The sequence below is a fragment of the Venturia canescens genome, chromosome 11, assembly GCF_019457755.1.
Source record: "Venturia canescens isolate UGA chromosome 11, ASM1945775v1, whole genome shotgun sequence".
Taxonomy (NCBI): Eukaryota; Metazoa; Arthropoda; class Insecta; order Hymenoptera; family Ichneumonidae; genus Venturia; species Venturia canescens.
In genome coordinates, this window is record NC_057431.1 from 8,023,821 (window position 1) to 8,051,800 (window position 27,980).

The 27,980-nt window shown below is 44.3% G+C and overlaps 1 protein-coding gene and 2 long non-coding RNA genes across 5 annotated transcripts; 2 read left to right on the forward strand and 1 right to left on the reverse strand.

Annotated features, from left to right (window-relative positions):
• Window positions 1-713: 713 nt before the first annotated feature.
• LOC122417899 (AXIN1 up-regulated 1) lies at window positions 714-27,847 on the reverse strand. Of its 3 annotated transcripts, none has more exons than XM_043431795.1 (5): window positions 27,375-27,847; window positions 5,219-7,328; window positions 4,503-4,783; window positions 3,743-4,159; window positions 714-3,646 (listed from the first exon to the last, which is right to left on the reverse strand). In XM_043431795.1, the coding sequence occupies exons 2-5, from the start codon at window positions 7,308-7,310 to the stop codon at window positions 2,609-2,611; spliced, it is 3,828 nt and encodes a 1,275-aa protein (XP_043287730.1). In that variant the 5' UTR covers window positions 7,311-7,328; window positions 27,375-27,847; the 3' UTR covers window positions 714-2,608. The 3 variants fall into 3 exon arrangements, with proteins under 3 accessions (XP_043287730.1, XP_043287729.1, XP_043287731.1); XM_043431794.1 differs by lacking the exon at window positions 27,375-27,847 and adding an exon at window positions 8,100-8,371; XM_043431796.1 differs by lacking the exon at window positions 27,375-27,847 and adding an exon at window positions 8,045-8,062.
• On the forward strand, window positions 12,357-14,058 carry LOC122417903 (uncharacterized). The gene is made up of 2 exons (XR_006262398.1): window positions 12,357-13,519; window positions 13,898-14,058. It is a non-coding gene; the product is annotated as an uncharacterized lncRNA (long non-coding RNA).
• Window positions 15,922-17,135, forward strand: LOC122417902 (uncharacterized). The gene is made up of 3 exons (XR_006262397.1): window positions 15,922-16,214; window positions 16,295-16,451; window positions 17,044-17,135. It is a non-coding gene; the product is annotated as an uncharacterized lncRNA (long non-coding RNA).
• Window positions 27,848-27,980: the final 133 nt, after the last annotated feature.

The window sequence follows — 27,980 nt, forward strand, 5'->3', positions numbered from 1 at the left end:
CAGTCGAGAAAATGAGGGAGCTCGTCAAATTTCAGTGGGAGAAAAAGGATTATGCTCTCGTATGTCTCAATGTTTTATTTTTGTTTTGTTTTTTTTTTTTTTTTTCAGCCAGGCTGTTAGTTTCAACGGATCGCACACCTGCTGCCATCTCTGACCTGGTATCATGACGAAACAAACGCCAGCTCGGATAGTACGAGAGTATTGTAACGATAGAACATCAGCTGATTTCGATTTAGTGTGAAATACAAAGATTTTATATTTTTCAAAATTTTTTCACTTTTTACCAATGTTTTATCACTGAAGTTTGAAAGTAGATGGAAACTTTTGCAGTAGAATGTTCGTTCAAGGATTTATGAAAAGGTGAATCGAGGAGCAAGATTTTTAAAATAATTTTATGGGGAAATAAAAATCACTTTCGTAGGAATAAGCGAATACTGGGAACCGTCGAACGACCATGACGCACGATTGGATTTTTCTTTTCACTCGTAACTGCAGCACAGATTGATCGTTCAATGAATTTCGACTTAATTGGAGTGACTCACGGTTGCAATTGGGGAGAAAAAAAAATCACGTTTCTGCAGTCGTTATTACGGGTTGCCGGATCGAGCAAAAAGGGATGGAACATCGAGTTGAGAAAAAAATTATCGAAAATTCTTAATGGGATGAGGATTCGTTACGTCGAATGACAAACACAATATTCTGTAGACAAAAAAGACTTTTTCACAACATTTAATAAAACGCTATCAACTATTTTATGCCTTGCTGCTTTTCCTTTTTTTACTCAAAGACTCTAAAAATTACTTACATACATTTGGGCTTATATATATATGTATATATATATATAATTTTGTTTTTTTTTAAGGAGGTGTCACTTCCCCTGCAATTAATTGTAAATAATTGAATTGTCTCTCGTCAAAGTGTCTAGTGTATTTAGACTTTTTAATCAATTTTCCATTCCTTATTTCCAATGATTCTTTAAACTTTCGTTTCGAATTTAGCATCGTTTCTTCAACGATGTTTTCTTTTTTATGTTTATGTTTATACAATTGTTCGTGGCACGCAGCCGTGTGATATTTATCGCGGTTTCTTCCTTTTTATTTTCAATGGATTGTTCATTGCATCACGCTTCTTAGTTGAGAAGAAAAACACGAAAGTTTTCGTGATATTTTATCCTCGATTGGAATAAAAAAGCGAGGAACATCGCCAAGTTCGAAATTGCCTTCGGTAAAGCAGGACACTGTTCTCGCCTGGGAACTGACACGTCCAAGGTGTTCGTTTTTGCTTTTGTTTTCCAGTGATTCTACATTTTTTTAACTAGCAGAACCCAAAGAATTAATCTTCTTACGTAAATGGAAAAATGCATAATTTTTCGTGCCTCGTTTTGATTGACAATAAAAATCCACGACCCTCCTCCTTCTATTAAAAAACTCGCGCACTGCGTACCTACGTTTTATCCTTATTTAAAATGAATTATTTTCCTTTCGTTTAATTATTTATTCGTTTTGCGTGTGTGTGTGTGTGTGTGTGTGTGTGTGTATGTGTGTGTGTGTGTGTGTGTGTTGTGTTGTGTGTGCGTGTGTGTGTGTGTGTGTTGTGTTATCAAGTAATAAAGTTAGTTAGTTATAAACTGCATTCTAAGCTGATCCCATTGTTGTTTCTTGGTCACAACCTCGTTGAATGAACAATATTTCGATACGCATAATCGTCGTCGGGTTCTTGTAATTCAGTGTTATTTTATTACGCTTTTTTTAAAATCGTTTTACTCGAGTGCACAAAATATTTGCGCTACTTATCGTCTCGCGTGAAATCAACGATTATCCAACGGTCTCTCTGCAGCCCCGTTTACGCTCAAACGTTTCCGTAACTCTTCACTACGTAGACGAGGCAGTTGGAGGACGCGCCAATTCTCCGGAGCCGCGAGCATGAGATTTTAGTGACAAGACTTCTGAGCACATGGACAAATAAAGTTGCAACGAAGAGTGATTTTCGTTTAAAAATTCATAACGCTCGTCTCCCGATGAATCTTAACTTTACAAAAGTTCTTTTCTACCCCGTAGATCGTTCGTTTAGCTACATTGATCTCAACGATGCCCAAGCTTGATCCTCGGGACGTCACCGTTTCCTTCCCGGCCCTCCAACTTGTCCCGTTAATGATAATAATTAATATTAATTCGCGAATTGAAATATCGAGAGACCCTACGATCGGCTCGATCATCAGGTACCTCTGCCTCCACTTTAAAGATTTTTGTGTGTTTTGTGTTTGCGTATCCTACAGGAATTCTCAGCTAGGGAGTTCAACCCTTAAAATTATCTTCAGGATTGAATTCCAAGTCGAAAAGTCTCTTGCCGTTTTATCATAGGAGCCTTCCCTGGCGAGTTATCCTCAATGGAAGTTGGACCAATCAGCGAACAGCGAGACGTCATGGGTCGCTGATCGGTCGAACGTTGGAGTTCAGCGATTGCAGAGAAGGGAGTTTCCGTTGAAAAAACTCGAGCAGTCCTGATCGACTGGGAATTCGTCGCAGAAGCCAAGTCCACGGTATTCGCGACCCTCGCTGGGAAGCCCTTAATAAAAGTGTTGCACCGTGTGTACTTTTGCGCCTTAATTTCAAGCCGAGACAGTTTCGACCATGGATTTCTTGATGATTTCACCGAAATTCTCGTCGCAATCATCCACGCTAGTGTCAACTGGCTGTTGGACAGGGATCTGGCTTTTGTCAGCTTCGATTTTCGTGGCAGGATTGGTGTGGTAACCGACTGGAATGGGTTGGGGTCCTGGGTCACCGTAGTACGAGTATCTGCCGGCGAGGAGTTCGGAGAAAGGTTCTAATTTGCCCATTTGTTGAACGACCGAATTGATTGGTTGAACGGAATTGAGATTGGTGTAGTGCTGTTGGCTTTCAGGTGGTTCCTCTTGAGGGAATCCGGTGTCGTATACGGAGGGATGATGAGTCGAAACGGCTGGGTGTGTCTGGCAGGGTGGTTGAATAGCACCTGGGTCTGGGGGGTAGTTGTAGTGGCCGAAGGTCGGGTTAGCTGATGATACAGTTTGGAACTGAGGTTGAAACTGCGACCTGGAGGTGGATGCGAGGCCCTGGTATCCTTGGTAGTCCTGGTAAGCACCTTGTGGAAAATTGACAGCAGGTTGTTGGCCAGGAAAGGTTTGGAAAGCTTGTCCGAACTCGGGGTGTAACTTCCGGTCGGCGTTTGGCCCGCCGTCGACGTCGTCAGGTGGATAGCAATCGTCGCGTATCGCGTAGAGATCAAGACTGTCTTCCCTGACGGGATGAACGATCCCAGGAGGGCAGGAGTTGGAGGTTGGATCATGGCCGTCGTAGTGGAGGGTGGTGAAGCCACCGGCGTTGACGCAGGAGACTGGATCGCCGGTTATGATGTTAGGATGCTCCATTTGGCCGAGAGGAGTGCCCATCATGCCTGGAACTTCTCTCATCGGGGCGCGGCCGACCTGGTTCACCAGGAGCTCGTGATCCGAGCGCTCCTCTTCCCGCTGCTTTTTCTCCAGCTGCAGACGCATCAGGGTGTGGATGAAGTGGGTGCGGACTCGAACGGGGTTGAACTCGATCCTACCCGAGCTGTTGGCGCAACCATCCCGGGAACAGCCGCAGGGGAAACCAGCGCGGTCGACCTGGAGGAATCAAGACATTAGTTTACGATGGTGTTCCCAGGCGATGATGGACGTCGTGGTCGATTTGGACCGGTTCACTGAATCAGGGTGACCTACCTGGCACTTGACATTGGCCCTGGAGCAAGGGCAGCTTTCCGGATCGCAGTACCCTTTGCATCCACATCCGCAGTGTTCCCGGCTGGCTCTGATGTCACGACAATCGTCCTTCTCGACGGCGTCTATCCTCCTGACTCCAGCTGCTCTGAGCAGAGCCCTTCGCTGCCACGTTGGCACTGGTTGCAAGAAATAGTAACTGTCAATGTCCAGTTCTTCCGTGTCGCTCGGTTCCTCATCGGTGTCGTCGCTCGGATCCTCCGAACTGGAGGCCGCCTCGGTGCCGCAATTGGCAGCCCTTTCTGATCGCAGCTGCGCTAGCCTCGCCCGATGAAGACGTCGCTGCTCGGCGGCATGCTCCGTCAGGGAAAACCTCTCTGCGTGGGTATGCGTTGCACTCATTCCCAGTGTACTGCCACCCTACGGAAGGGAGGAGCAATGATGATGAATCCGTGAACTCTGGTCACCTCTGTATCGGGTTAATCGCTTTAACGGACGTTGGCTTATTGGATTATTCAGATTCACTCAGAGTCCCTTTGCACCCCAACGAATGCAGTGGAATCGAGCAAGGGGCGAATTAGAAATTGAAGTCTCTGTTTACAGAGTCCTTTGCACCGGGGCAAATGTGAAGGAATGAATTAGGGCGCAATGACGGATGATGATTTAATGGACTCGTCACTGGCTCTTTCGACCATCGTCCATCGGGTCTTTAATCACGCTGGTGGAATTCGTTTGGAACATTAGCGAGGGAGGAAAAACTCACCTGAGAAGGCACACACGTGAAGCCTTGGGCTCTCGGAAAGTAGTAAACGGTGACAGCATCGAACTGAATGTTACGCTTCTTTCTGACAGGTTCGTCAACGTTTATTCTCTTGGGGCTTGGTTCTCCTTCCATGCAATCGGTGAGCCTCCTTTTGAGGCTGCTTTTAGGCGGATTAGGAAAGTTCGGCAGTGGTAATTGGGGCTGTTGATGAATCTCCTGGTGCTCCTGTTGGCTCCCGGATGTACCAGGATCCGGCGCAAAAGCCTCCAGGGAATTGACTGCTACGGACAGAATTCACAAATACCTCAACAAAGCACGAGAAGACCACGAATGAGGAAAGTATTTTTCTAATAACTGAAGTAGAATTTATCGGGCCCTGAAAGGTTCACGGTTGACGCGGTTACAACGCTTGGACTGTACGTCAAACTGACTGTGGCCCCTAATAGCATCGCTTACAGGCCTCAATGTCTCGCGGCATTTTTTATAATCGATACTCGACCCTGGGGGATCGATACGCGGCCATACTAGAACACGGCTACGTCTGTCTTATCAACGCTATAGACCAGGCGAACAAAGGAGCGAATTAAATTTGCATGCCACTTTCGTGCAGGCAGATCCATTCGAACTGTGCTCGCACGCTTCTGAATTTTTTTTCTCATTTTCTTTTTTTTCCCTACATCAATTCGGAAGTGAGGAATTGCGAAAAGTGGACAAACCTTTGTCCTTGTCGGAGAGTATGTCGTCCGGAATACGGTCGAGAAAAGAGGTTTCAGAGTCGCTTTCAGGCGCCGGAGCCGTGCCAGGATCCCCCGGGATTTCGCTCCCCAATCCAGAGTCACTTCCGTCCGAGCGAACTTCATCCCTAGCACCGGTCGCGAGTGCGAGGCTTTCAGCGGAATCCTCGGTGAATGCCTCGGGCCGTTCTGGCTCGAGCCTCGTTATGATGTCCCTCGGCGCTTCATCGGACACAACGGAATCCGTTTCCGGACAGGTTGATCCGTCGTTGGTAGGTTCGATGAGGCAATCGCGCGATTGGAGCGAAGCAATAGAGACGATTTCGGAGTTGTCCGAACCGGTTTCGGTCTCGGTCTCAGTGTCCAGTGACTCTTGAAGGTCGACCGCAACGCCGGTGACCCGATCGGATGGCGCAACTCCAGCATTTTCCTCGTTTATCGCCAGCGGATCAGTCAAGGATGCATCGTCCTCGTCGTCCTCCTCCTCGTCCTCGTCGCCGTTCATACTGCTCTCCAGGGTCCTTCGGACTCGATCAAGATTAGCTCGTAGCAGGCTCTCTTCGCTGTCCTCGAGTTTCTCGTTCCCGGTGACGCTCCTCGGCGACGTCCCGTCTTCGAGGGTCCGTTCGAGCACGACTTTGGGACTTTTACGTCTCAACTGATCGTTGTCATGGTACTTGGGGGACAGACAAAAGTCACCGGCGACGAGGATCGTCGCCGCAGAGCTGCCCGTTGCATTCTTTTCCCCACCGGTTTCCTCGGCACCTTTGTCCACTTCCTTCTCATCCAGAATATCTTGCCGATCCCCGGCAACCGGAGACTCGGCAACCAACTCGGTCGCTGGCTCACCATCGTCACTCTTCACTGCACTAATCAGCGTTTCCCGGAGTCTCGCCTCGACCGACTTGCCTGGAGTACTCGAATCAGCTTCGCTTTCAGCGCTCCTCGGACTGCCGGTTTCCTGGAGCGTGGGCATCCGGATTCGCCCACCGGTTTCCGGACTCCCGTGATCCACCCGGGACAGAACGATCAGCAGTTCTCGCTGGACGTTCGATCTTTGATTCGGTGTGCTAGCTCCGCGCAACTCGCTCCTGGCAACTGGAGAACTCGGGTTTTCCAGAGCTGCGCCAACTCCTTGTGGATGCTCGTCGACGACCCGGGGGTCTGCCGTCCAGCAGTCAGCCACATCCGCAGCGACTGTTTTTCCACGACTCGCTTGATTCGTAAACGAAGATGAGGGAACACTTTCTGCACTGGGAGAATCACTGCTCGAGCAACTTTCCCCAGGTGCGACTTCCGGAGGGATCGAATCGACACTGGAAGCCGGAACACCTTCCTCAGGGTCATTAACCGACTCGGCTGGTTCTGCGATTCCTCCAACCGTCTCCAGCTTCCTGGACTCTTCTCCACCTTCGAAGAGCCTGGAATCCGAGCTCAACGATATTTCACCGAGAGTGCGTTCTCGCAGGCTCACCAGCACGGGGGACAATCTCCTCACATCGTTTTTAAGCTGTTTCGCATGTTCCTCAGATATCTCAACCCCGATTCTCTTGATCTCGGCATTGGGAGGCAGGAAGTCACCAGGTTGTCTTTTCCTGGACGGCGTCGATGAGCTCAAGCAAGCTGCGAGGGCTTCATCACTGAACAAATTATCGTCGTACATGACGCTCTCGATGTCATCAAGGACTTTGTTCCCGACGAAGGTGTCCATCGATGAGTTCGTTTGTTCCTCGTTCCCACTCGTTTTCCCAGGGTTACTCGCTTGTTCGGCCGTTTCCTCGGAGCTTCCTGGTACGGGGTTTTCGGACGTAGCTGCCGAGTCGTCGACTCCTTCGTGGCCGAGCCTGGAGCTTATTTCCAAATAAGTCAAGTCCGGCTGGTTTAATTTAACCGGCACATCTTGAACGACGTCAGTTTCATTTCGCACCGTTCCATTATTTTCGGCGTTTGGCACACTTCTTTCAGCCGTTCTTGATTCGGACGAGGTGGCAGGATCTCGGTCCTTTGTCGAGTTGGAATCCTCGTGAGCCACGGCGACGACCTGGGAGCTTTGCTGGCCCGGAGGCGATTCCATCTCGTGATTGTCTGCGTTCTATTAACATAAATTCAAATATTTATTTACTGGGCTCGATGATACATCGGACATTTCATCATCGAAGGCCTACAAATAGCCACTATTCCTGCTTTTTTGTGTTTTTTTTTCTCTCATAAACTAAACATCTCCATAGCGTTTCGTGACCTTTCGCATGTTTCTCTATTCCCTCCGGTTATTTATCCCCCTCCACCGTTACTTTCTTCCAACCCCTCGTGCTATTTCCCTCCCAAGTCTTCTTTCCTTTTCTCTCGCTGTGTAGAAAATATCATAAGCATGGAGGAGGACGTAGGAGGATCAATAAGTCGCGCGCTACCTCGTACCCCGCACCGTGAGTCAGAGAAAGAGGGTAAGAGACGGAAAGGAAAGAACGAGGTGGGGGTGAATCGGGGGCGGTGGGGACGGGAGGGGGCGGGGGGAGGGGGCGGGTGACGACGAGCTTCGGAACCGAGGAGCAGCAAAGTGCGAGGGAAAATGTTTACAATTGAATCGAGAGGAGAAATGATGGAATGAAAGTATTTTATTCGTTGCAGAGGTCTCCGATGGACCGGATTAAAGAAAAATGATGATTTAAGGGTAATTTGAAAAGTCGAATTATCCGATGGGGATCCCTGGAAATTCGAAAATATCGATCGGCCAAGCTACTCGGTTTTTCACAACATTCTGTTTCATTTAAATAATTGGCAGTATAAAAATGCGAGAAAATGAACGTTCACCTAAGCTCCTGGTGCTAATTGTGGAGAAAGAATAAAACAAAAATAACACGCGCACCGATTTACGTTGTCTCCGAAATCCAGCCCCCATTCTCGCTTCGATAATAAATATCGTCGAGCGTATTGCGACGCATCGTTCTTATGACCCCGCCAATTTTCTTCGGATACTCCGATCGTTTCCGCATTGAAAATAACGACGAGGACAACACCGACGGAGACATGAGCGTTGGTTTAACCGTTCTCGAGTTACTTAACAATTCGCTGCTGATGGACGAGTGATTTTGCGCTCGTTTAAAACGATCTTAAGGTGTTTCAACGATGTTATGGCGGTTCGTCAACTTTTCGATCTTTGCTAGGCCTCCCCCCCCCCCCTCTTCCCGCCGCCCTCCCCTTTTCCCGTTCCCCAGAAATCAAACGGGTCGTAAAAGCCCCCGAAAAATTGATTGCGACGCTGTTTCTGTTTTGCTTGTTTCTAACGATCGGTCGGGCCCGGCTCGAGTGAAAATCGTCCAAGATCGGTTTTTACGTCTCTTCGGGCAGACTTCGCTGATGATTTCAGGAATAATGAGCCTCCGGAAATGCCTCAACGGACTCGATATTTATTTTTGGGTTTACGTGAGTCTCACGTTGATGCCTCACGATTATCGGTCTAACCCGTTCACCGGCTCGCGTTCGAATGAACACACCGAAGCGTCCTTCTCCTCCGGCGTCGATCTCCTCAATTCTCATACGATTTTTCTACTTCTCTTCTCCCCACTCCCGCTCAGCAGCCTTCCTCCCCACCGTTGCTCGGCGATCGCAACGCTGCGCGGCACACCTGCGCGCGCATCCGGCCCCCACTCCTTAACGAACATTGCCGAACGCATTTCCCTCTCTCTCGCTCCTCTTCCGGCGCCCTCTCTCCGTCCCGCTCGAAATTTCCGTTGCTCCGTCCGCCATGGCGGCCGCGCAATGTATCAAGAACGGGCACAAATTCAAAGCCGAAGTGAGATGACGAGCGGACGCGGAGAACAGAAACAGTTCAACGAACGAAAAAGCGCCGGTAAACGTGCCAAAGCGCAAGCGCTCTCGAACCACACACCGCAACGCGTTTTTCGTTGCGATCGACGCTCTTTAAGGGGTTGCTATCGGCGTCGAACCAAAAAACGAGCAAACTCTTTCGTTTCGTCGATGCGTTTGCTATTTTGTTTTCTTTCAAATTTATATTTGATCATTCATATTTTCATTTAAATGAATTCAATTTCAATTTGAAATGAAAATATTAAAAATTCAATTTTTTAAACTCCGGGACCAGCTCCACTGAAATATGATATTCACGAACGAACGTGTCTTCGCTTTTTCCAACTAAAACTACCGATGAAACGTCCCGCTTTTGCTCGAATAGAAGGCCAGTTGAATTTGTGTTACAATTATAAAACTGCAAACTCAGCGAGACTATTTAAACCGGCGTTTTGTTTAATTCGATTGAAACTTTCTGACTGAATTTCAAAGACAAATACTATCGTTGGAGCGCCCGTTTTTCTGGTTGCTCGTTCTCGCTGCGAGGAAACTCGTCACTTGCATTTTTCGCGAATGCCAGAAATTTTTCATAAATAAAAAGAAATGAAAGATAAAAAGAGTTTTAAAATATGCGACAAATACGGCCGGGGAGAAAATACGTTTCGACTCGTGCAATTTCACCCTCGTGCAATTTCGTTCCTACTCCTTCGATCTACCACGTGGCTATGTATACAGAAAAGACATCAAAATCTCTGCATCTTTTGTCTCTCTAAAGCCCCCTTAATCCCGAGCTTTGCCCAAAGTCACAGTGCACACACTCAGTGCCCAAAAATCTATAGAATTCCTCCAAGGAACTCGCTGCCCTCTCAACAGATATTCAAATCTCTTTCCGCCTTTTCATTTAGTTTTTCTAAAAAAAATAATTAAAAAAAAAAAAACGAGAAGAAACCTGAAGTATTCTTGCAGTACTGAAATTCATTATTCGTCGCACTCGTTCAAAGAATTTTAATTTCGATCAAATCGGAATAAAAAACACTCGATTTTTCGAGCTTTATTTATTTTCTCATTTTTTTCATCATTTTTAGAAAATAAATTCTCTAGAAAATCCGTTTCAACAAATTCCCGGGAACAAAGAATTCGTTTCCTTAAGGAGGGGATCCTGCTTTAATAAGTCACAAAAACGACTGTTTTCGGGAATGTTTTTGGGTAGACGGAAATAACTCAGCATAGCGAACTTTTCCATATAGTTTCAAGGATATTTCGAGTACAAAAACGTTTTTTCGGGTGAGAAATACTAATTTGTACTTGGTTTATCAGCCAAGTCTGATTGTCGAAGTTTCGTGGAGATCGTAATTATTGTGTGCATTAAAAATTCCAAATTTTTTTCCATTTTCATATATTTCCCTTCCCCACGAACCTATGAAAACGCGAAAAAATTGTGAAATTCTATATTTTTAGGGAGCTTGAAAAAAAAACGCTTCCAAAGAAGAATATCACTTCAACCTCCTGTAAATATAGAATTTTTCAATTTTTTGGGGATTCCATACGTTCACACATGGAAGTAAAATATATGAAAATTCAAAGAAAAATTGGAATTTTTAATGCACACAATAATTACGATCTCCACGTTACACACAGCTGAGAAACTTCGACGATCAAACTTGGCTCATAAACCAAGTAAAAATGAGTACTTCTTAGATGAAAAAAATGTTTTTGTACTCTTGAAATATCTTTGAAACCATACAGAAAAGTTCGCTCTGCGCCAAGTCATCTCCGTCCATCCTAAAAACATTCCGAGAAGCACTCGATTTTTTGGACTTTCCAAAGCAGAAACCCCCTCAAAAATGAGGTTTCTCGATCTCGTTTTGACGTAACTGAAAATGAGTTTAAACCGAAGATGATTTTCGATATCGAAAAAGAAGTTGAACTCTCCAGGAAACGTATTTTGCCACAGTCGAAGCTTAAAAATTCGTCAACAATTTGGGTATTACAGAGGGTCGACGTGCAATAAGCATCGTTAGGAATAAAAGCACGTATCCAGGGAGCAGGGACTCACGAGGCAGAGGCCAAAGAAGTTAACCTCGATGGTAAAGTTTTTCCATATAGCGCGTTGTGCTCGGAAAAATAAAAAGGTACGAAGCATGTGGACGAAGGTGTCGCTATAAATACAAGGGCGAATGTGTCCGTGTAGGCAGTGCGGGAACACACATATAAATCGTCGTAGAAAAAAGCCCGAGGGTGGGCAAAAAATGGCAAATGAGTAGAAAAAAAATCGGTTGAGGTAGAAAGAGAAAGGAGAGCGAGGTATATCGAGATCAAAGCGTTTCTGAGTCTCTGTTTTACGACTCTGGCAGACGGCGGCGTCGGGGCCTGATATTAGGAGAAAGAGAGAGAGAGAAAGCAGATTCAGGGGATTGCTTCTCGTGGGTTACGGATCGAGGGAGAGAAGAAAGAACTAGAAAAAGTTGTCCGCAGTGGGGGCGGGGGACGCGGAAGGAGGAAAAGAGAGAAAAGTCTTTCTCTAGTCTAGTCTGGTTCAGTGTCGTCGTGCTTTCTGTTTTCTGGGAAACGTCAGAGGTGAATAAAGAGAAGGAATATTTTTCTCTTTCCTCGTCCCTCTCTATTTTCCTGTCTTATCGACAGAGTTGGAGAGAGAGAGAGAGAGAGAGAGAGAGAGAGAGAGAGAGAGAGAGAGTAGAAAATGGAGTGAATGGAAGGGACTTTCTATAGCTGAAGCTGATGGTGCGTCCTCTCGTCCCCCGAGTCGACATTTCCCATGTACTTGTTCCACATAAGAGCACACGATTTCGAGCCGACGTGTGTGTGAGAACGTTTAGGATTACGCGGAGCCTGGTACATGCCTGTAAAAGCGTACGTGAAGGTGGGACAGTCGGAAGGGCGTAACTCCGAAATTGCGACGCTGGAGGTTAAGTAGGTTAATCCACACTGGCTGGAAATCGGGATGCCGAAAAATGGGCCCTTTTCCAGGGAGTCCCGCCTTAAAGAATCTCCATTGTTGCATCGACTGCGCCTTAAATTTTTGGCTTTCTAATAGAATTTTTCTTCAATTAGCCCAAACAAGATTCGAGCTTTTGACGACTGCGATGCGCGCTGCTTGCCACAGCGCCTGAGCCTTCGTGCCTTAATCCACACCACGCGATTTCTTCCGATGCTCAGAAAACAGCGTGTTTCCCACTCTGTGCGAGCTAGCAGAGAAATGCTGCAGCGGGATCCAGCCAGCAGCAGCGCTATCGCGAATCATTCTTTCATGCCAACGCTACGCTCCTGCCTCGAAATACCTTCCTACGAGCCCCACTCGATCCTGAGCCACAGAAGGGCGCAACTGACCAGGAACGCGATCTCTAACTGGCCGGGTGAAGCCCTTTTGCCTATTAGAACTCCGCAGAGGGATGCTTCAACCCCAAAACGACCTTAAACACCCCCGAGGAGTGCTTGCTTCCACAAACTTTACGCCCTTCTTCCACTCACTGCCGAGCCATTTATGTCGGGTAATATATGCCCACGTATATTCCATGTACCTACAAACACCCACGCAACCTCCACCTTCCTCCCACACTTCGGAGTGCTCGCCTCTAGAACTGCACCAGACAACATCTACACTCGCTTCCATGATTCTACCCCTACGGCCTCGCAGGGGTTCGGGGCGGCGAAGAGGGGAAATGGAAGAAAAAGGGGGGATGGAAATGCCGTGGGAGTCGACGTACGATTATAGAAAATACATAATTTATGAAATATTGTGTAAAATTTAATTTTATCTCGTTTCTTATTTTCTTTGTTCCATTTTGTTGACTTTTTTTTTATGTTTTAGGTTAGGTTGGCTGTAGAAGGGACAGGGAGGCGTGTGCGCTCGGTGTATAGCCTTGGCGATGTTCTTGGTTAGGCAGTCTCGAGCGGGACCAGTACTTGGATGGGTGACCGCTCAGGGAAGCAGCTTGTACCGGGAGGTAGTTGTGCTTCTGATGGGCTGAGGTTCTTGGGATTTCAGGTGAAATTCGGGAGGCTTTTTTAGCTTTGCAACTTGGAACGAAGCCAGTACTTGGATGGGTGACCGCTTGGCGGGGTAGATCTGATCGAGGAGTAAGGGGCTCTGAATTCTTCGGAGAAACGAAAACTCGGTGTAGGCGGAAGCGACTTTAGCGGTCGGGTTTTTTGCAGTTTCCCTGGGCCCTCGTGTGTGGTCTTGAGGAATTCTCTCGAATCAAAGTACATCTTTGTTTTCTGGAGAATTCTTGGGGTTGGGGCTGAAAAATATTTATTTCTAGGCGTTTATCTTCAGCCTATCAGGATTACGGAATCACCTCGATTTCCGCAATCCCTCAATTTCCAAAAAATGTTTTTTACATTTTTTCAAAAGTTTAGTTTATTTGTAGAGAACTGAAATTTCAATAATGGGGGAATATCAGCGTGAAAGAGAAGAGCTTGGGCCCAAAAATATTTTGTTTGGTCCAGAACTAATCGGTAAGAACTTGTTTTATATTAATATTCAAGTTACATCATCCAATTTCATCCTCTCAAAACTTGAAACGCGTTTTTCTCAAAACCATGTTTTTTAACCTGATTGACAGCCATAACTCTGTCAAATTTTGTCCAATCGGCTTCATTCAAAAAGGATTCTCTTCAGAAAACTTATCGCTATTGTCGCATCGTAGAGTTTTTTTTTTTTTTTAATTGTTTACTTTTTTTTTATTAACAATTTACTGCAAAATTTTTGTATAAAGTTCGATTTTTTTTAAATGGCCGCCATTTTTTTTTATAATCAAAATTTTCAAATTTCTCGCGATGCTGCGATAGCTATACTGTTATAATTTAATAATCTTTTTGAATTTTTGATTTCAGATGCTTGCTGCGGCACTTGTGCTGTTGACCGTCGTGGAGTCTTTTTTCGAGACGCCATTTTGGGAGCGCTCCTCTGCTTAATGAAATGCACTAAATATAAATAAATAAATGTCCTCGTATACTTCATAACTTCAATAATGAATACACAAAATTTCGAATCATTTGATCGAGCATTTTTTTCAAAAAAAAATTCCAAAAATACCTCATTTTTCAGCCACACTGTTTCAGCCCCCTTAAGAAATCGAAATTTTGAGGTGAAGTTTCATAAAATGGTCGATAACGAGGGGCTGGGATTTGAAAAATCAAGGAAGTGATCCAGGATGAAATTTCCTCAGCATCTCAAGCGTTATTCTTGTCTTGACTTCGAGGGACTGAAATTTCACATTTTCCTCACAACGAGCAGCTCGAAAGTTTCTCGACTTTCACGTCCAACTAAAGTTTTGTTTGTTAGAGTAGAAAATGAAAATTAGTCGTTAACCACGGGGATTAGCCTCAGTGTGGAATTCATCGTGAGAAGAAAATGCTGAAATCGTGTTCCAAAATGTGGGTGCAAATGCGTGAGGCCCTCCGGCATTACAAGAGCGTGGGGAGTAGTAATACAACTCGGTCGCTATCCCTCACTCATTTTTTTTCCCCCTCCTCATGGATGCTGCGGAATTTACCACCCGCACCGATCCTTCTCTCTCTCTCTTTCTCATTTTCTCTCCTGTCCTTTGTCTCAACGTTCTCTCCTAATCGGCCAGCTTTCCCGCCATCTTTATCTCCACTTCGGTGACGTAAACACGTTGCTCCAGTGCGATCTGACTCTCAAATGAGTTAATACGAGCTCGAGCTTTCTTAGAAATTTATTGATTTTTGTCAATTGGTGAAATCTTTGTGAAATGAGCACGAGTGGATTGCAATTGTTTTCAAAAAATCGATTTCCATTCCTCTCGTCCTTAATTTCACGAAATTAAGGAGCAGAATAAAAAAATTTTGGAGTAAAAAAACGAATGAAAATTGATTGTAAATAAAATCGAGAAGGTCCTCGGTGAAACTACTGACGAGAGATTCTCATGGCAGAATCACTTTTAAAGTATTGGGCGAAAAAAAATGAGGGAAATTCTCGCAGGAGAGAATTTCCAGATGGTGAAAAATCGGGAGTTGAATAAGGAGAATTTGAGTACGAGGATATGAGGGGTTGGGGGAGTTTGGATCTCGAGCAGGAGAAAATCAAGGGAGAGAAAAAGCTCGAGAAGTGGAAAGAAGTGAGAGGCGAACTCGAGTTATTTTACCAGGAGGCGAGCGAGATGAGGATGCAGGGGTGGATATTGGGAGCGAGGAAAATGAGTTGGAGGGGTGGTTTTTCCAGAGGAGGGTGAGGGTGAGCGGGAGGGGGGGAGTGAAAAGAGTGAGAAGTTTGGTGGAGGCGAGTCAAGGGGTTGGAAGGGGGTGACTTCCACCTCCAGTCGAATCGATCCCACCGCGTTGAAGCCCCGTACAGGCTCATCCAAATATGGGCTTTCCTCGCAACCCTCCAGCCTCACCTCTTCACCTCTCATTCTATATTCATAAGAAAAAAAAACCCCCGAGTCCCATGAAATCCGTTTTGCTCTCATCCCCTGTTCCTCAGTCTTTTCATCCACGACGACCAAGCGTTTCAACCCCGAAATAAACCGCGTCAATATTTCCCAAGACCGGTTCCACCCCCATGAAGCTTCGCCTACCCCCATTTTCCTTCGTATCCCCACAAACAAAATTATTCGTAGTAAATCACTTGAAGCTTATTCCCATCCCGATTAAAAGAGCCAAATTCCATCCTCACGAATGCCTCGCTTTATTTTTCTCAAATATCAAAATCATCCCCCTCCCATTGGGGAAAACGTTCCAAACGGTCGTGAACCCTCTGAAAGCAGGAGCTGCTTTATGTTCAACCACAAATTCAGTGTACACGTGGTGATGCATTTCCTGGAATGAGAGGGCTATCCAACCATGTTCACCCCTCCCCCCTTTCACCCTCTAGCTACCCTCAATAGACGCAATAGTGGAGCCTACGATGGCACTGTACGTCCTGAGGCATCTCGTGTGTCCTGCCTCAATAGGGAGTGACGTATCCGCTCAATGGGAAGCATATCCAGCAACCCCCGCCCCCTCTACAACCCCCTTAATACCTATATTTGGCTTCTATCAATTACTGCATATATAAATACGAATAATACGTGCGCATTCATACACGCGTATTTATTTAGCTGCGAGAGACGTCACTGGGGAACTGGCAATGATCATCATACTCTTTGTGAATGGAGGGAAAATGGAGGACGAGGGAAAATTCTGACAGGTCTCGATGATAGTAATTATTTCATTTATCTTTTTTTTTTATAAAAATAATAAAATTATTCATTCAATGTTTATTTGCAGTCGTTCCACATTCGTTGGGGTAGATTTTTTTATCGTTATCGACGCCAATGAATTCCAGACAGGGAGTAAATCGAGCTCGGACTCGTTGTGGGAACCAACCGGGGGTTTTCATCGCTTTGGAGAATCGACGAGGAGTCATAACTCGGGCATGCTTTTAGTGAGAATTTTTGGTGAAATTTAGACTTTTGGTTGTTTTATTAATTTCATTGTTGACTTCTAGAGAGATTCTAGACTTTTACGTAAACGATCAGCCTTCGACTGGTAGCCAAACTCTAATGAAATTTGTGCAAAATTTATCGAAAATTATTGTCCCTTGCTTTTGGATGCAAACGAATTCGTGTTTTTGAAATTTTTTTCTCTTTTTTAACGACCTACTACTTCGTCTTCATTAAGGCCTTACGTCCAGAATTTTCAAAAAATCGATTTTTTTCTACAGATTATTATTCTCTATAGTTTGCGGCGTATCTTTGTTAAATCTTTGTTTGCATGATAAATCACACAGTTTTTTATATTTTTTATGCTTTTTTTTTTTAAATATTCGAAATTGCTTTCTCCATAGTGTTTCCAGTCGGATTTTCGATGTTGTGATAAAAAATGTTATAAACACAATTAAAGTGTGACACAAAACACACGGCTGCTTTTGAAACTGGCGTAAATTCCCAAAATTTTTCGAATTTCAAAAATTCGGCTGGACAGCAGGCTATAACTACAACTTTATTTGACATAAGATTTTTTTTTCGGTTTTCCAGATCTATCGACATTTCAGGAAGAAACGATACAGGCCGTGGAGCAACTTTTTTTTCGTAGTGTACGGGAAACGTGATTTTTGATGTTGTAATTTTAAAAAAATAAAAATAAAATAAATTTCTTTACAAAGCTTAATTGTCAATGAACAATGGGTGAAAATGATTTTTATCAATTTCCGTTTTGTTATCTCTTCTAAAAACAGTTTTTCTTTCGGCCCGTTTTAGGCACTGCTGGACGTATTAAGGCGTTAAAAAGTTTGTTTTTCGTGGTTTTTTTAAATTCTGTCGATTCATATAATAATTTTGTGTTATCAACGTACGTGTTTGTACGTCGTATTGGCAAGAATATCGGCGAGGTCTCCGAGAAGCAGGAACCTCTCCTCCTGGTAGATAACGGTACCAAAAGCGGTGCGAGGAAGAGCTGAGCCGCAGCGAGGTCAGGCCCGGACAGTCTCGCTCATCGCTCGTCATCGCTCGGCTCCAGTTACTTCTCTCTGATTTTTTATTCATTTTTCTATCCTCCTCGTTTCCCCGAGAGCCGCGACGCGGGAGGGCTTTTCAAAAATCAATTTGTCCATGGACATTTATTTCCATTGAATTTACTCCCGAGAGTCAAGAAATTTCTCGACGAAAATACGCTTTGGTTTTCGATCTTGGGTGCTCCATGCTTTTCGGGATTTTCACTCGAAAAAATTCATCATTCCTTCAGAAAAATACGAATCGATAAAATGTTTGTTCTCTCTCCACTCAGATATTCGCCTTTAAGCACTTTCGAACCTGCATCAAAATGTCTTGGCTTAGCTCAAGGTCATGAGTTCTGAACAATCCAAATTTTGGTTTAAGCACCTTCCATCGTCATTTTTACCCACGAATTTACTTTCTTCCTTCCCAAAAATACGAATTAATAAAAAATTGTCTTCCCCCACCCCCCTCGGACGATTTTTTCTCCCAGTGCATTTTGAGCTCGAATTTTTTGTTTCTGCAACGCCTCAAAAAATGGATGAACTCGGTTGGAGGACCATGAAAATCGTTACTTTGAACGGCTCCAACGCACGTTTACATCGAAAGGAAAGTTCGAGTTACCCTACGATTTCGGAAATATTGCAATTAAAGTGTTTACGTCCGCGCATTAAGAGAGTGAGAGTGGGAGAGTCAGATGAGAAGTTATTCGCGAGAGGATGATCGCCCGCGCCCGGCCAGGGCCAGGAATAGCGTTGGGCACGGTTGAAACTGACGTCAGCAGTAGCCCTGTGCATTGGCGAACTTGCTCCGACGGTTGAGCCTGTTGATAAATCCGGCAATTTGGGAATTGAAAATAAGGAGAATCCGCACCGGAAAAAATGCTCGCTCGCGCGTCACAATACTTTCGAGAAACTCGCGCTTCGAGCTCGAAGGGACGACGAGCGCCGCTTCCGAGCTTAAATTAACCCTCATCCACTTCGCGAGCTTCGGCAAAGTGGATAAAGCTCTTTTGCTGTGACCCAGATCGGGGCGGAGCGCGTGCCCGCTCGGCTCCTCGTGTCGAGAGCCTCGCGGGACTGCAGTTCCTGGGAAAAAGGAAGGGAAAATGTTTTTTTCGAGCTCTCGAAGCTCCTGCGACCTCGGGCGAGCCCGTTAAGGTGGCTCCGAGCTACTGGGCTATGCAAATACTCCTGGAGAATCAATCCGAAGGAGAAAATGTCGTTTTGAGCCAACTGCCAAAGGGGTAAGCGCGCGCGCGCGCGCGCAGGAAGGACGAAAATGGGGAAATCCATTTTTGCCCTTCTCAAGCTCGTTTCAACGCTTTTTTCTCGTTATTAATAAGTTTGTTTGTACTGTTTTAGTATCTTCGATGGGAGGAAAAGAGTTTAGTGAAAATCGCGAGGTCCGGGGAGCACGAAAAATTAAAGTGATACGTGAAAACGAATTTTTTTTGAAATTTCCCCAAAATCGGTCAAAATTTCGTCACATTTTCATTCGTCTTTCATTTTTTTTTTTTTTCGGAAACTAATTATCCCATTGACAATGGGTCGACAGGAATTCGGAAAAATATCGACTCAGGGCTTGCAACGAGCGAGCGGAGTGGAGAACCCAACCGATTTCTTTTCTCGACGGTGCGCGTCGCTGTATTTTCTTTCTGACGTGAAAGTACACTCGGCGTAACTAAAACCAGGATAGGATACCGCACAGTCTGGATGTCTGAGCGCTCACGATGAATTTGAAGGCAAACCGACCTGGAATTACGCTCGCCACGAGTTGACTTTCCCTTTGAACATTTTTTTCCCATCCGATTCCCAATTTTCGTACGGAAAAACTGCTCCGAAAAAAACGATGTTTGCTTCCCGTAGGGAAAGTCAAAAAAATCATTAAGAATATTCAATTTTTATGAAAAAACATTCCAAAGAATGAAACTGTAAGAAAAACAACAAATTTTACAAACGACCCATCATTTTTATCGATTTTTAAGGTTCTTAACGCTTCTAAAGAAGAATATCACTTCAAAGTGCTGTAAATATAGAATTTCGCAATTTTTCCGAGTTCTTATACGTCCATGTGGAACGAAAATATATGAAAATAAAAAAAAAAACATTGAAATTTTTATTGCAGACAATAATTACGATCCCCTCATTGTACGTAGCTGAAAAATTTCGACAATCGTACCTCGCGCATAAATCGTGCAAAAATTAGTGTTTCTCAACATGAAAAAAATGTTTTCGTAATTTTGAAATATGCCTGAAACCGCGTACTGAAAAGTTCGCTACTCTGAGTTATTTCCGTCTATCTTAAAAACATTGACGAAAGCAATAGATTTTTTGGACTTTCTAAAGCAGGACCCCCTCAAAGATGGAACGCAATTGGTAATGAGCACTCGTGTAATTTCACACTTCCTTTTTATTCTTGATCGGTCGCAGTGATGGATCCCCGATTAATTAACGGCTGCCTCTAATTCCATTCGTCATGACATAAGTTGAAAAAAATGATTAACTATTTCGAATTAATAACTCCGACATTAATTTAAAGTGATAATATATTTAATTAGGAAGTAAAAATCGTTCCAATTTAGACTCGAGTTCTCAAAGTTATAGCGAATATCGAAGAGCGCAGCTTTTCCCTCGAAACAGAACGTTCATAAACGGTGATTTAAATGTTGGCACTGTTTTTTCACAATTATGACTTAAAGGAGTCTGCACGAGTTTATGGATCGTAGGAAATAGTAAGTACGTTGTAAGAGGAGATCGGCAAGTGGTGGATGCAAGTGGAACGTTCGAGTTATTGCAAAACCGACCGGCGAGATTGTTGGATGACCGCGGTGTCTCGTACTCGCGCCTTTTGCCTCGCTTTTACAAGGCACAAACGCGCGAGTGCTGCAGTGAAAATGAAAAGGGCGTAACTGAGCTGCCCTCTGTACGAAGTGAGGAGAATCCGCGGCCTTTTTTCTCGTTCGTGACTCTCGTTATTCTCGTGCTCGTCGGAGTCGTCCTTCGTGGTGCAAAAAACGAGCGCTAGGTGCTGCGGAGTCTCGGCGTCCGGGATGCCGAACTTTCGACGAAGAATTTCGCAATTCCTCGAGGCCAAATTGTCGGCCATCGGCTGGAATAATTTTTATTTTTTCTTTCTTTTTTTTACTGACTTTCGACGAGTTCGATTTTTCACGAGGGCGATTTTCGAGTACCGAAGGAAACTCCGAGTAAAACAAATTTCTATTTGAAACCACCCCTCGACACTGAGGGGGTTGAAAAAAAGTGAATTTGTTGGTGAATTTTGAAATTAGAATAGTGAGATTTTTTTAATTTCTGAGTATTTTGTGCCCAGGAACGTTGAACCGTCCAAAACTTCGTTGATAATTAATTATGTGTTTTTATTTCGAAAACTTTATTTTCGGGGGGGGGGGGGGGGCGGTGCATCCCCGTAACTCTTGTGCTGGGTCTGCACCGTGTATTTATGTTTGAGAAGCGTCGTTCGGAGGTTTCGAAGACACCACCGGAAAGTTTCTCATTCCTCGCTAGTGTTTGTGTATGGGCGGCTGGATTTGGGAAATTTGTGGACGGAACGCGGTGAATTCTGTGCCCTGCATGCTGAGGCTGGTTCGAGGGCGGCGAGGGGTTGTAGGGGGCGGAAAAACAGGGGTGGGGGCTGCTGGGAGGAAATGAGGGGAAGTGGAGGGGGCGAAGGAGAAAAGAAGCGAGATGTTCGGCCTGCCGGAGCGACGAGGGGAACTGGAAGACAACGTATGGGGTGGTTTCTTCGAAATGGGGTTGAATTCGGGTTCGCAAGTTTCCGGTTAATTTAGGGGAGTCGAGGAACGGGCTTGCTGGATAGAGAAAAGCTCGAGAAGCGGCACACTTTTAACCTCTTTTCGTATTAATTCCCCGCGCAGCCTCTCGAAAAAACTACCCTTATTTCGCGTCGAACGGCCCATTTGTTTGTACCAACTTAAGGGACAGTCTTGAGGAGAATGGATCGCAAGGAAAGAACGGATGATTTTATGACGCGAAAGCCCGAGCGAGACGGGAGAAATTAAAAATAAAGGATAAAAAAATAGCAGGGAGAGGGTGAGAGGCTCGAACTGGGGTGGAATCGAGAGAGGGAGGAACAGGAGGATCGCTCGGAGGGGTGGAATCAATGCTGGTCGCCGTAGCAACCACGCCACCCCCATCTTCCATCCCCCTTCGTACACGGAGGAACAACTTCTCGCTTTCCATCCCCCTGTTAAGGTATATACATGGGCCAATTTAGGCCAAATCGAGGCTCCTCCCAACTTCTTCTTTTCCCCGGCACTCTTGAGGACGAGAATACATTACGCCCTTCGAATTAGGCTTTCGCATTTATTTTGTTTTTTCGAAGACTTCCTTCATCCTTGAGAGAGACAGATTAGAAGTATAATTAAAATGTTTTTAATTATGAGAGCCCCTTGTTTGCTATTCATGGGGAATTCATTGGCAATGGACTTGCGGCGAGACACTCGGGCTGCCGGCATTGCTATAAATAAGAAATAATACCAAGCGAAAATTTCGTTGATGTTCGTTATTAAGGATCAAAAACGAGATTTTAATCATTTTTTTTATTACAATTTTCTCACAATTATCACAATATCGAAATAAATGTTAAACATTTGTTTTCCCCATTGCTAATTCGTGGACGTGCTGCAGACCGAGCAGGGCGTTTATCGTCTACGAAATGGACGACATTTTTCTGAACCCGAATTTCAATTTTGAAGGAATTCTAATCGAGCCTTCAATTGAACGACCTCGTAGAACGTTGACACCATAAAACGTGGTAATTTCGCACGAAAAAGCCCATACGAGTATGTTCGTTGATTTTTGTACCCCCCTTGCCACCCCCTGCCGCCTTCTATTTTACCCTGCACTTTTGTTTCGTCTCTCACTCCCTCCGATTGTCCTACGTCCTTCCGCTCTCTCGCCCTGGCGTTGTTATTTTTTTCCTATTTCTTTTTTCCATTTTTTACGCCCCGCTCTCTTTTATTTAGCCCTTTTTTTTCTTTCCCGATCACTCTTTCGTTCTCTATACACACTTTTCGTGCTCCTCTCCACATCCTCTCGTTTTCGTTGTTTTCTTCTCACTCATTTTCTCGTTCTCTCCTCATACTTTCGGTCTTATTTCAGCCTCTCCCACTCCTTTTCCTCACCCTCCCCCCACACGTTTCTTCTCGTCCTCGTTCCCCCCTTTCTCTCCTCCTTTTCTATTCTTCGCGCTTGCCCACTCCCCCGACGTTTCTCTCCTTCCCACCCTCCCTCCCTCGTACCAGCGTCTCGATTTTCTGTCTCGATCGTACTCGCGAGCGAGGACTACGACCAATGGAAAACCGGTTTCACTGGGGTGCAAACTGCACAAACCTCGAGCAAAGCACACACACACACACACACACACATTTTTGGTGAATTCTCGCCCCCTCCCATTCCAAAACAGAAGATTGGGAGGGAGTGAATTAGCGCTTTGCGAAGAGGTGCACGGATAGTGTGAGAATTTACCGGGGGTGGCGTCCTCGTCGTCAGGGGCAGAGGGAAAATTTATTCTCTATCAGTAAAGAGCACTTCGCACGGTGAGCGAAATGTTCCTGGGAAGCGTTCACTCAATGTTCATCGTTGCAGTTACGTTGCAATGAATAATAAACAAATTTTCATTTACAGGAATTTTTGGAGGCGGAATTTCACGGGAAACGACTGAGCAATTAATTTCGTGCATTTTTTAGTCATTTATGCCTGGCTCGAATGCGCAGCGATGAAATTCCGCGTTGGTTTTCGATATTTATAAATTTTTCACGATTAGTTCATCCCTCGGCCGCTAGGTGGCTACGCCGAAACTCGAGCTCGTTGACGAATCGACGATCCCAACGTATAATATGCTTCTGGGGCTCGGACGAAAAAATTTTATTTCAACGCTCTCCCGCGACGAGAACGAAGAATGGAAATGTACAATTGTAGTCGCTGCGTTGAAAAATCTGCAGATCTCGCGCATTATTCTGACGTCATCAACGGCGACGATTGAGAGACGGGACGAGCCACTCGTGACCGACTACGCACCTAATCAAACGAGAGCTTTAACAGCGTGAATTTAATCCTATGAAAATGCAAATAGCTACAGCCTGCTCCGAGAGATCGAGCAGCCAATTGTTTATGAAAATTGATATTTATTAATTCAAGAAAATTCATTTAAATATTGTATTCTGTCACGATGCCGCGGTTTTTTTTATTCCTTGCGTTAAACGATTTCTCAGGGTAAATTATCGATCCGCACGATTCGTCGTTTTCAACAAATCATTTTTCTCCCCAGTTCGACGTCAAAAGGAATCTTTGCAGTACTTTTTCCACCCACCGACTCGCGGGCACGTGACATTTCACGTAAATAAAATATCATCGCGTGGGTCGAAGTACATTCGAAAAATGGAAATACAAACTTCGATAGGAGTCCTGCTGGCTCGGTGTAACGAAAATTCGCGAATAGAATTGCTCACACGTGCGCCCACGCTTTATGCCGCTGCACGTTCAAGCAAAAGTTACGAAATAAAAATGGAGCATGCCCGAAATATAAAAACATTGGTTTTTCTTCTCCGCCCCTCGATTTTTAAACTTCAACACAAAATTTACTCACTCCAAGGAATCGAGACTAAAAAAGTTTGCCGAACACTTTTACTCCGAAGTGAGCGATCCTCTGATAACACATTAAAATACTCACTCGACTCAACCACTTATCAACTCGTCTGCATTGCTCCGTGACGTCTGAACTCGACAAATCTTATCTAATCGAATTATCACCTCTTTAATAAAATATTTATAAAAAATTTTTAAACTCGAGAATACCGGAGAGCCAAGCGGGGAGAAAAATTTAGAAAAAATCATCCTGCTCCGGTCCCGGGACATGGACCAGCACTTTCAGCTTTTCGTCCACTACCCACGTCCAGGAAACACCTCATCGAATCACCTTCCCCTGCCAATTTGTTTTTCTGCTGCGAATGCAAAAATTTCGTTTCTTGGACTTTCGTAATTTTCTCGTCTTTTCTACTTTTTTTTTTCTTTTCAATTTTTTTGTATTTTTTGGTAAATCTTCTAAATCGGGATTCTAGAGATTCTTTTGAGCCAAAATTTGTAGTCATTAATTTCGATGCTCCAATGTTTTTGGCAATCTTTGATTTTTCGGCTCTCCTGAGCAAATTTTTCCGCCACTTTTAACTCCACAGCGGACTTATTTTGAAATCTCAAAGACTTATCTTGCAGCATATATTCTCGAATTTGATTCCTCAAAATGTTTTTGGTCCATTTACACGAAAAAATGAAAAAAATTGATATTTTTCTTGGCATTATTCCGGTCAGCGTATGCTTTTTGAGCGAGTTCCATCTTTTTGAAAATGCATATTTGAAGATTACTTCAGCTGATTTTCTCTGTTGACAGATTCTCTGTCAACGGAGCAGGTAGACCCGAATATTTCTGTTGTGAAAAACTTTCTTGAGATTGGATTTTCAGATTCATTATGAAAAATCTTTTTGAAAAGATTTTCTCAAGATTTTTTTCACACTTTCTCGCATCCCAAACAACCTGCGAGTGAGTCGGGGAGCGGCAAGGAAAGAGATACTTGCATATAAAGAAAAACTCACTTCCGGTTGTTCGATAACCGAGAATTCTTCCTGACCCCCCCCCCCCCCCTTTCCCTTGGCTGCTATTGAAAGAGAGGCCTTTCCCCTTGAGCTTTCGATACAGAAATTTCTCAATTTTATGTTCCAAGCTTATTTCTGGCTCTGATCGACGAATTTCGACGTGACTATTAACGAGATTTTTCATTCCTCCAGTCATTAAGGAATCCTCGAGTTATCGTGAGTATTCAAATCGCTGCGGTGACCCAAATTTTTATCCAAAAGCCTCGGAAATGTTTACAAACATTTCTTCTTTTAAATTCCCCAATGAAACATTCTTGCGAAATTTTCTACAATGAAGAGGCCAAAATGACCCTTCAGGGAAGCTCCGAAATTAAAAAAAAAAAAAAAAAAAAAAAAAAAAAACTGGAAAACAAAAAATATTCTTCGATAAGAAAATTTTGTGGAAAATCTATAAGAAATTCCCCACTAAAGTTCCCATCGAAACTTCTCAGTAAGAATAAAGCTTCGTTGAAAAAAAAGTTGGAGAGAAAATTTCACGGCAGGGGAGCAAAATCGTGTCATTTTCAATGAGTTCCAGGAGCCAACGGGCTCCGCTGAATCGCACTTCCCGAGCGCTCATTTTCTTGCTCCAAAAAATTCTCAACCCTCCAAACTTCGCGACTCCGATTTGCAGACCCAAGCAGACTTTTCATCCACTCAAATGTTTCACTGCGAAGTGAAATTGCCAAAAATTCACTGTGACAGTCGATCGAAAATTCGAGCTTTTCCGAGGCTCGAAGATAATTTCAAAAAATGCATTTTCACCCCTGAAAATCGACTTACGAGATTGACGTTTTTTTCTCCATCCCGTTGAAAACCGTAAATCGAAGGGCACGAGGAGCGTTTACTCCGAAAAAATGGCTCGTTTGCAACAAGAAAAGCTCGGAATTTTTTCCCATCGTCTCACGAAGGAGCGTCGTTTATTAATTGTTTTTCCAACAAAAAGTCATTGTTAAATAACTTTGAATGAAGACCGATGTTCTCGCCTCGTGTCTGAGCAACGATTATCTTCCTCGATGCAGTACTTTTTTTACTCCTCTATCCAACACGATGGAGCTGCCCGGCGTGGAGGAAAGAGAGAGAAAAAAAGGAGGAGAAAGAGAGAAAGAGTGAGACGCAGACACACATTTTACTCTCCGAATCGCGCGGTAACACAAACGCGAGTTTCTCGTCGTTGAAACTTCGCTGCTGCTGTTGCTGCTGCTACGATACTCTCGCCACATTGGCGTAGCAGACTCGGAGCGAAAAAAAAAACACGAAAAAAAACAAACAATTATTCACGAACATCGCCAGATTATTGTGCCAACGAGAATTTTCTTTCTCGGTAGACAAAAAAAATCGATCAAACGCCATCGACCTTGCTCGATTTTCCAGTTTTTTATTTTCGTTCGACCGTTTTCCAACAAAATTAAATAAACGTTGAATCAAAGAATATTAAAATCCGCAAAAAACGAGTCATTTTTTTGCGACTTTCCGAATTTCCTATCGAACTTCCTGAGCCTCTTATTTGTGCGAGAAATTATATTTTTATTGGAATAAAGACGAGAAAATTCGAAGCACGGAAACTCCTGAATGATGGTGAAAAAATATTTTCAAAGTCTGCGGTGGAGTTTCGACCTGGGTACATCGCAGGTGCGGTTGGGTCAGCGGTGAGATCGACTGCGAGCTATTTTTTGGAGTATGCTCCAAAAACTCTTGGATTTTTCCAAATCTTTCAAACTTTCTCGTCCTCGTTACCACGGGTCTTTAATAATTGATAACAAGAAGCACAGTGGCTGGAAAAAGGATTCGCGAAATGTTAAAAGAAACCAAAATAGTTGAAAACGAAAGTCCAAAAAAGTGAGTAAAGTCGAGTTGGAAGCAAAAAATCAATCAGGAAGTTGATTATAAAAATGTTCCCAACAAAGAGGTGAATTTTCAACGGGCTCAAAGCCGAAAAACAAGTTAAAAAAAAGCACATTTAAAAAAACCAGAAAAAGAATTGTTCGAACGGCGGAAAAAATAAATGCAAACGAGAAAGAGCGAAGAAAAATGAGCCGAATCGAAGATCGAAGTACATTGAGATGCTACGCCACTGCGTACACTAAATTACCCCTCCCCTTGGGGACGAGCGAAGAAAATAAAATCGCACCGGGCAGAAATTAGTCGATTGTTTATTAGCAGGGCACGGAGCGCCGGCAAAGAAAACTTGAGGGAAGTACTCACCGTAAAATCGGAGGATTTACATTTTTTTTGCCGATGACGTAGTGCGATATCGCTTGTTTCTGTCTCTGAGGGCAGCGTGTGGCGAAACGCGCGAGTAAGAGCGAGCGAGCGAGCGAGCGAGAGAGAGAGAGAGAGGGACGAATATAGCACGGCGCGAGTTACAAAAACTCACACAATTGCACACAGTCACAAGCACAGACTCGAGTCTTTCGGAGAGTAAATTTGGCCGAACAATTTAGAGTTGAGAAAAAGAATAAAAAAACTAGATAGAAAAAAAGGCAAGAAAACGATCGATAAGCCGATGAAAAATAGTGAAAAACGCTTTCGCTCAGCAACGAAGTCACGCCAAAGAATTTAGACGCGGAGGCACTTATTTGTAAATTAATATTTTGAGGAAGAAAAAATAATAAAAAATGATGGAGACAGGCCTTGGGGCCAGCAGCGACAGTCTACCATCGGCACGATACTAGAACACAGCGAGCCAAACACGAGCAAGTTTTTCTCCATCGTGTACGAGAGCGAGCGAGAGCGAGGGAAAGAAAGAGAGAGAAGGATGGGACGAGTCACAATGCGAGTGCGAAGAGCGGGGGCAAAAGGGGGCATGGC

Bases quoted from the DNA above. Each gene is read 5' to 3' on its own strand.
- LOC122417899 (XM_043431794.1), bottom strand. From the start codon at position 8,132: ATGGGGGCTGGATTTCGGAGACAACGTAAATCG. The intron at 7,329-8,099 runs GTGCGCGTGTTA...TTATGTTAATAG, and splicing joins TTCGGAGACAACGTAAATCG to AACGCAGACAATCACGAGAT. The intron at 3,647-3,742 runs GTAGGTCACCCT...TGATTCCTCCAG, and splicing joins GGGCCAATGTCAAGTGCCAG to GTCGACCGCGCTGGTTTCCC.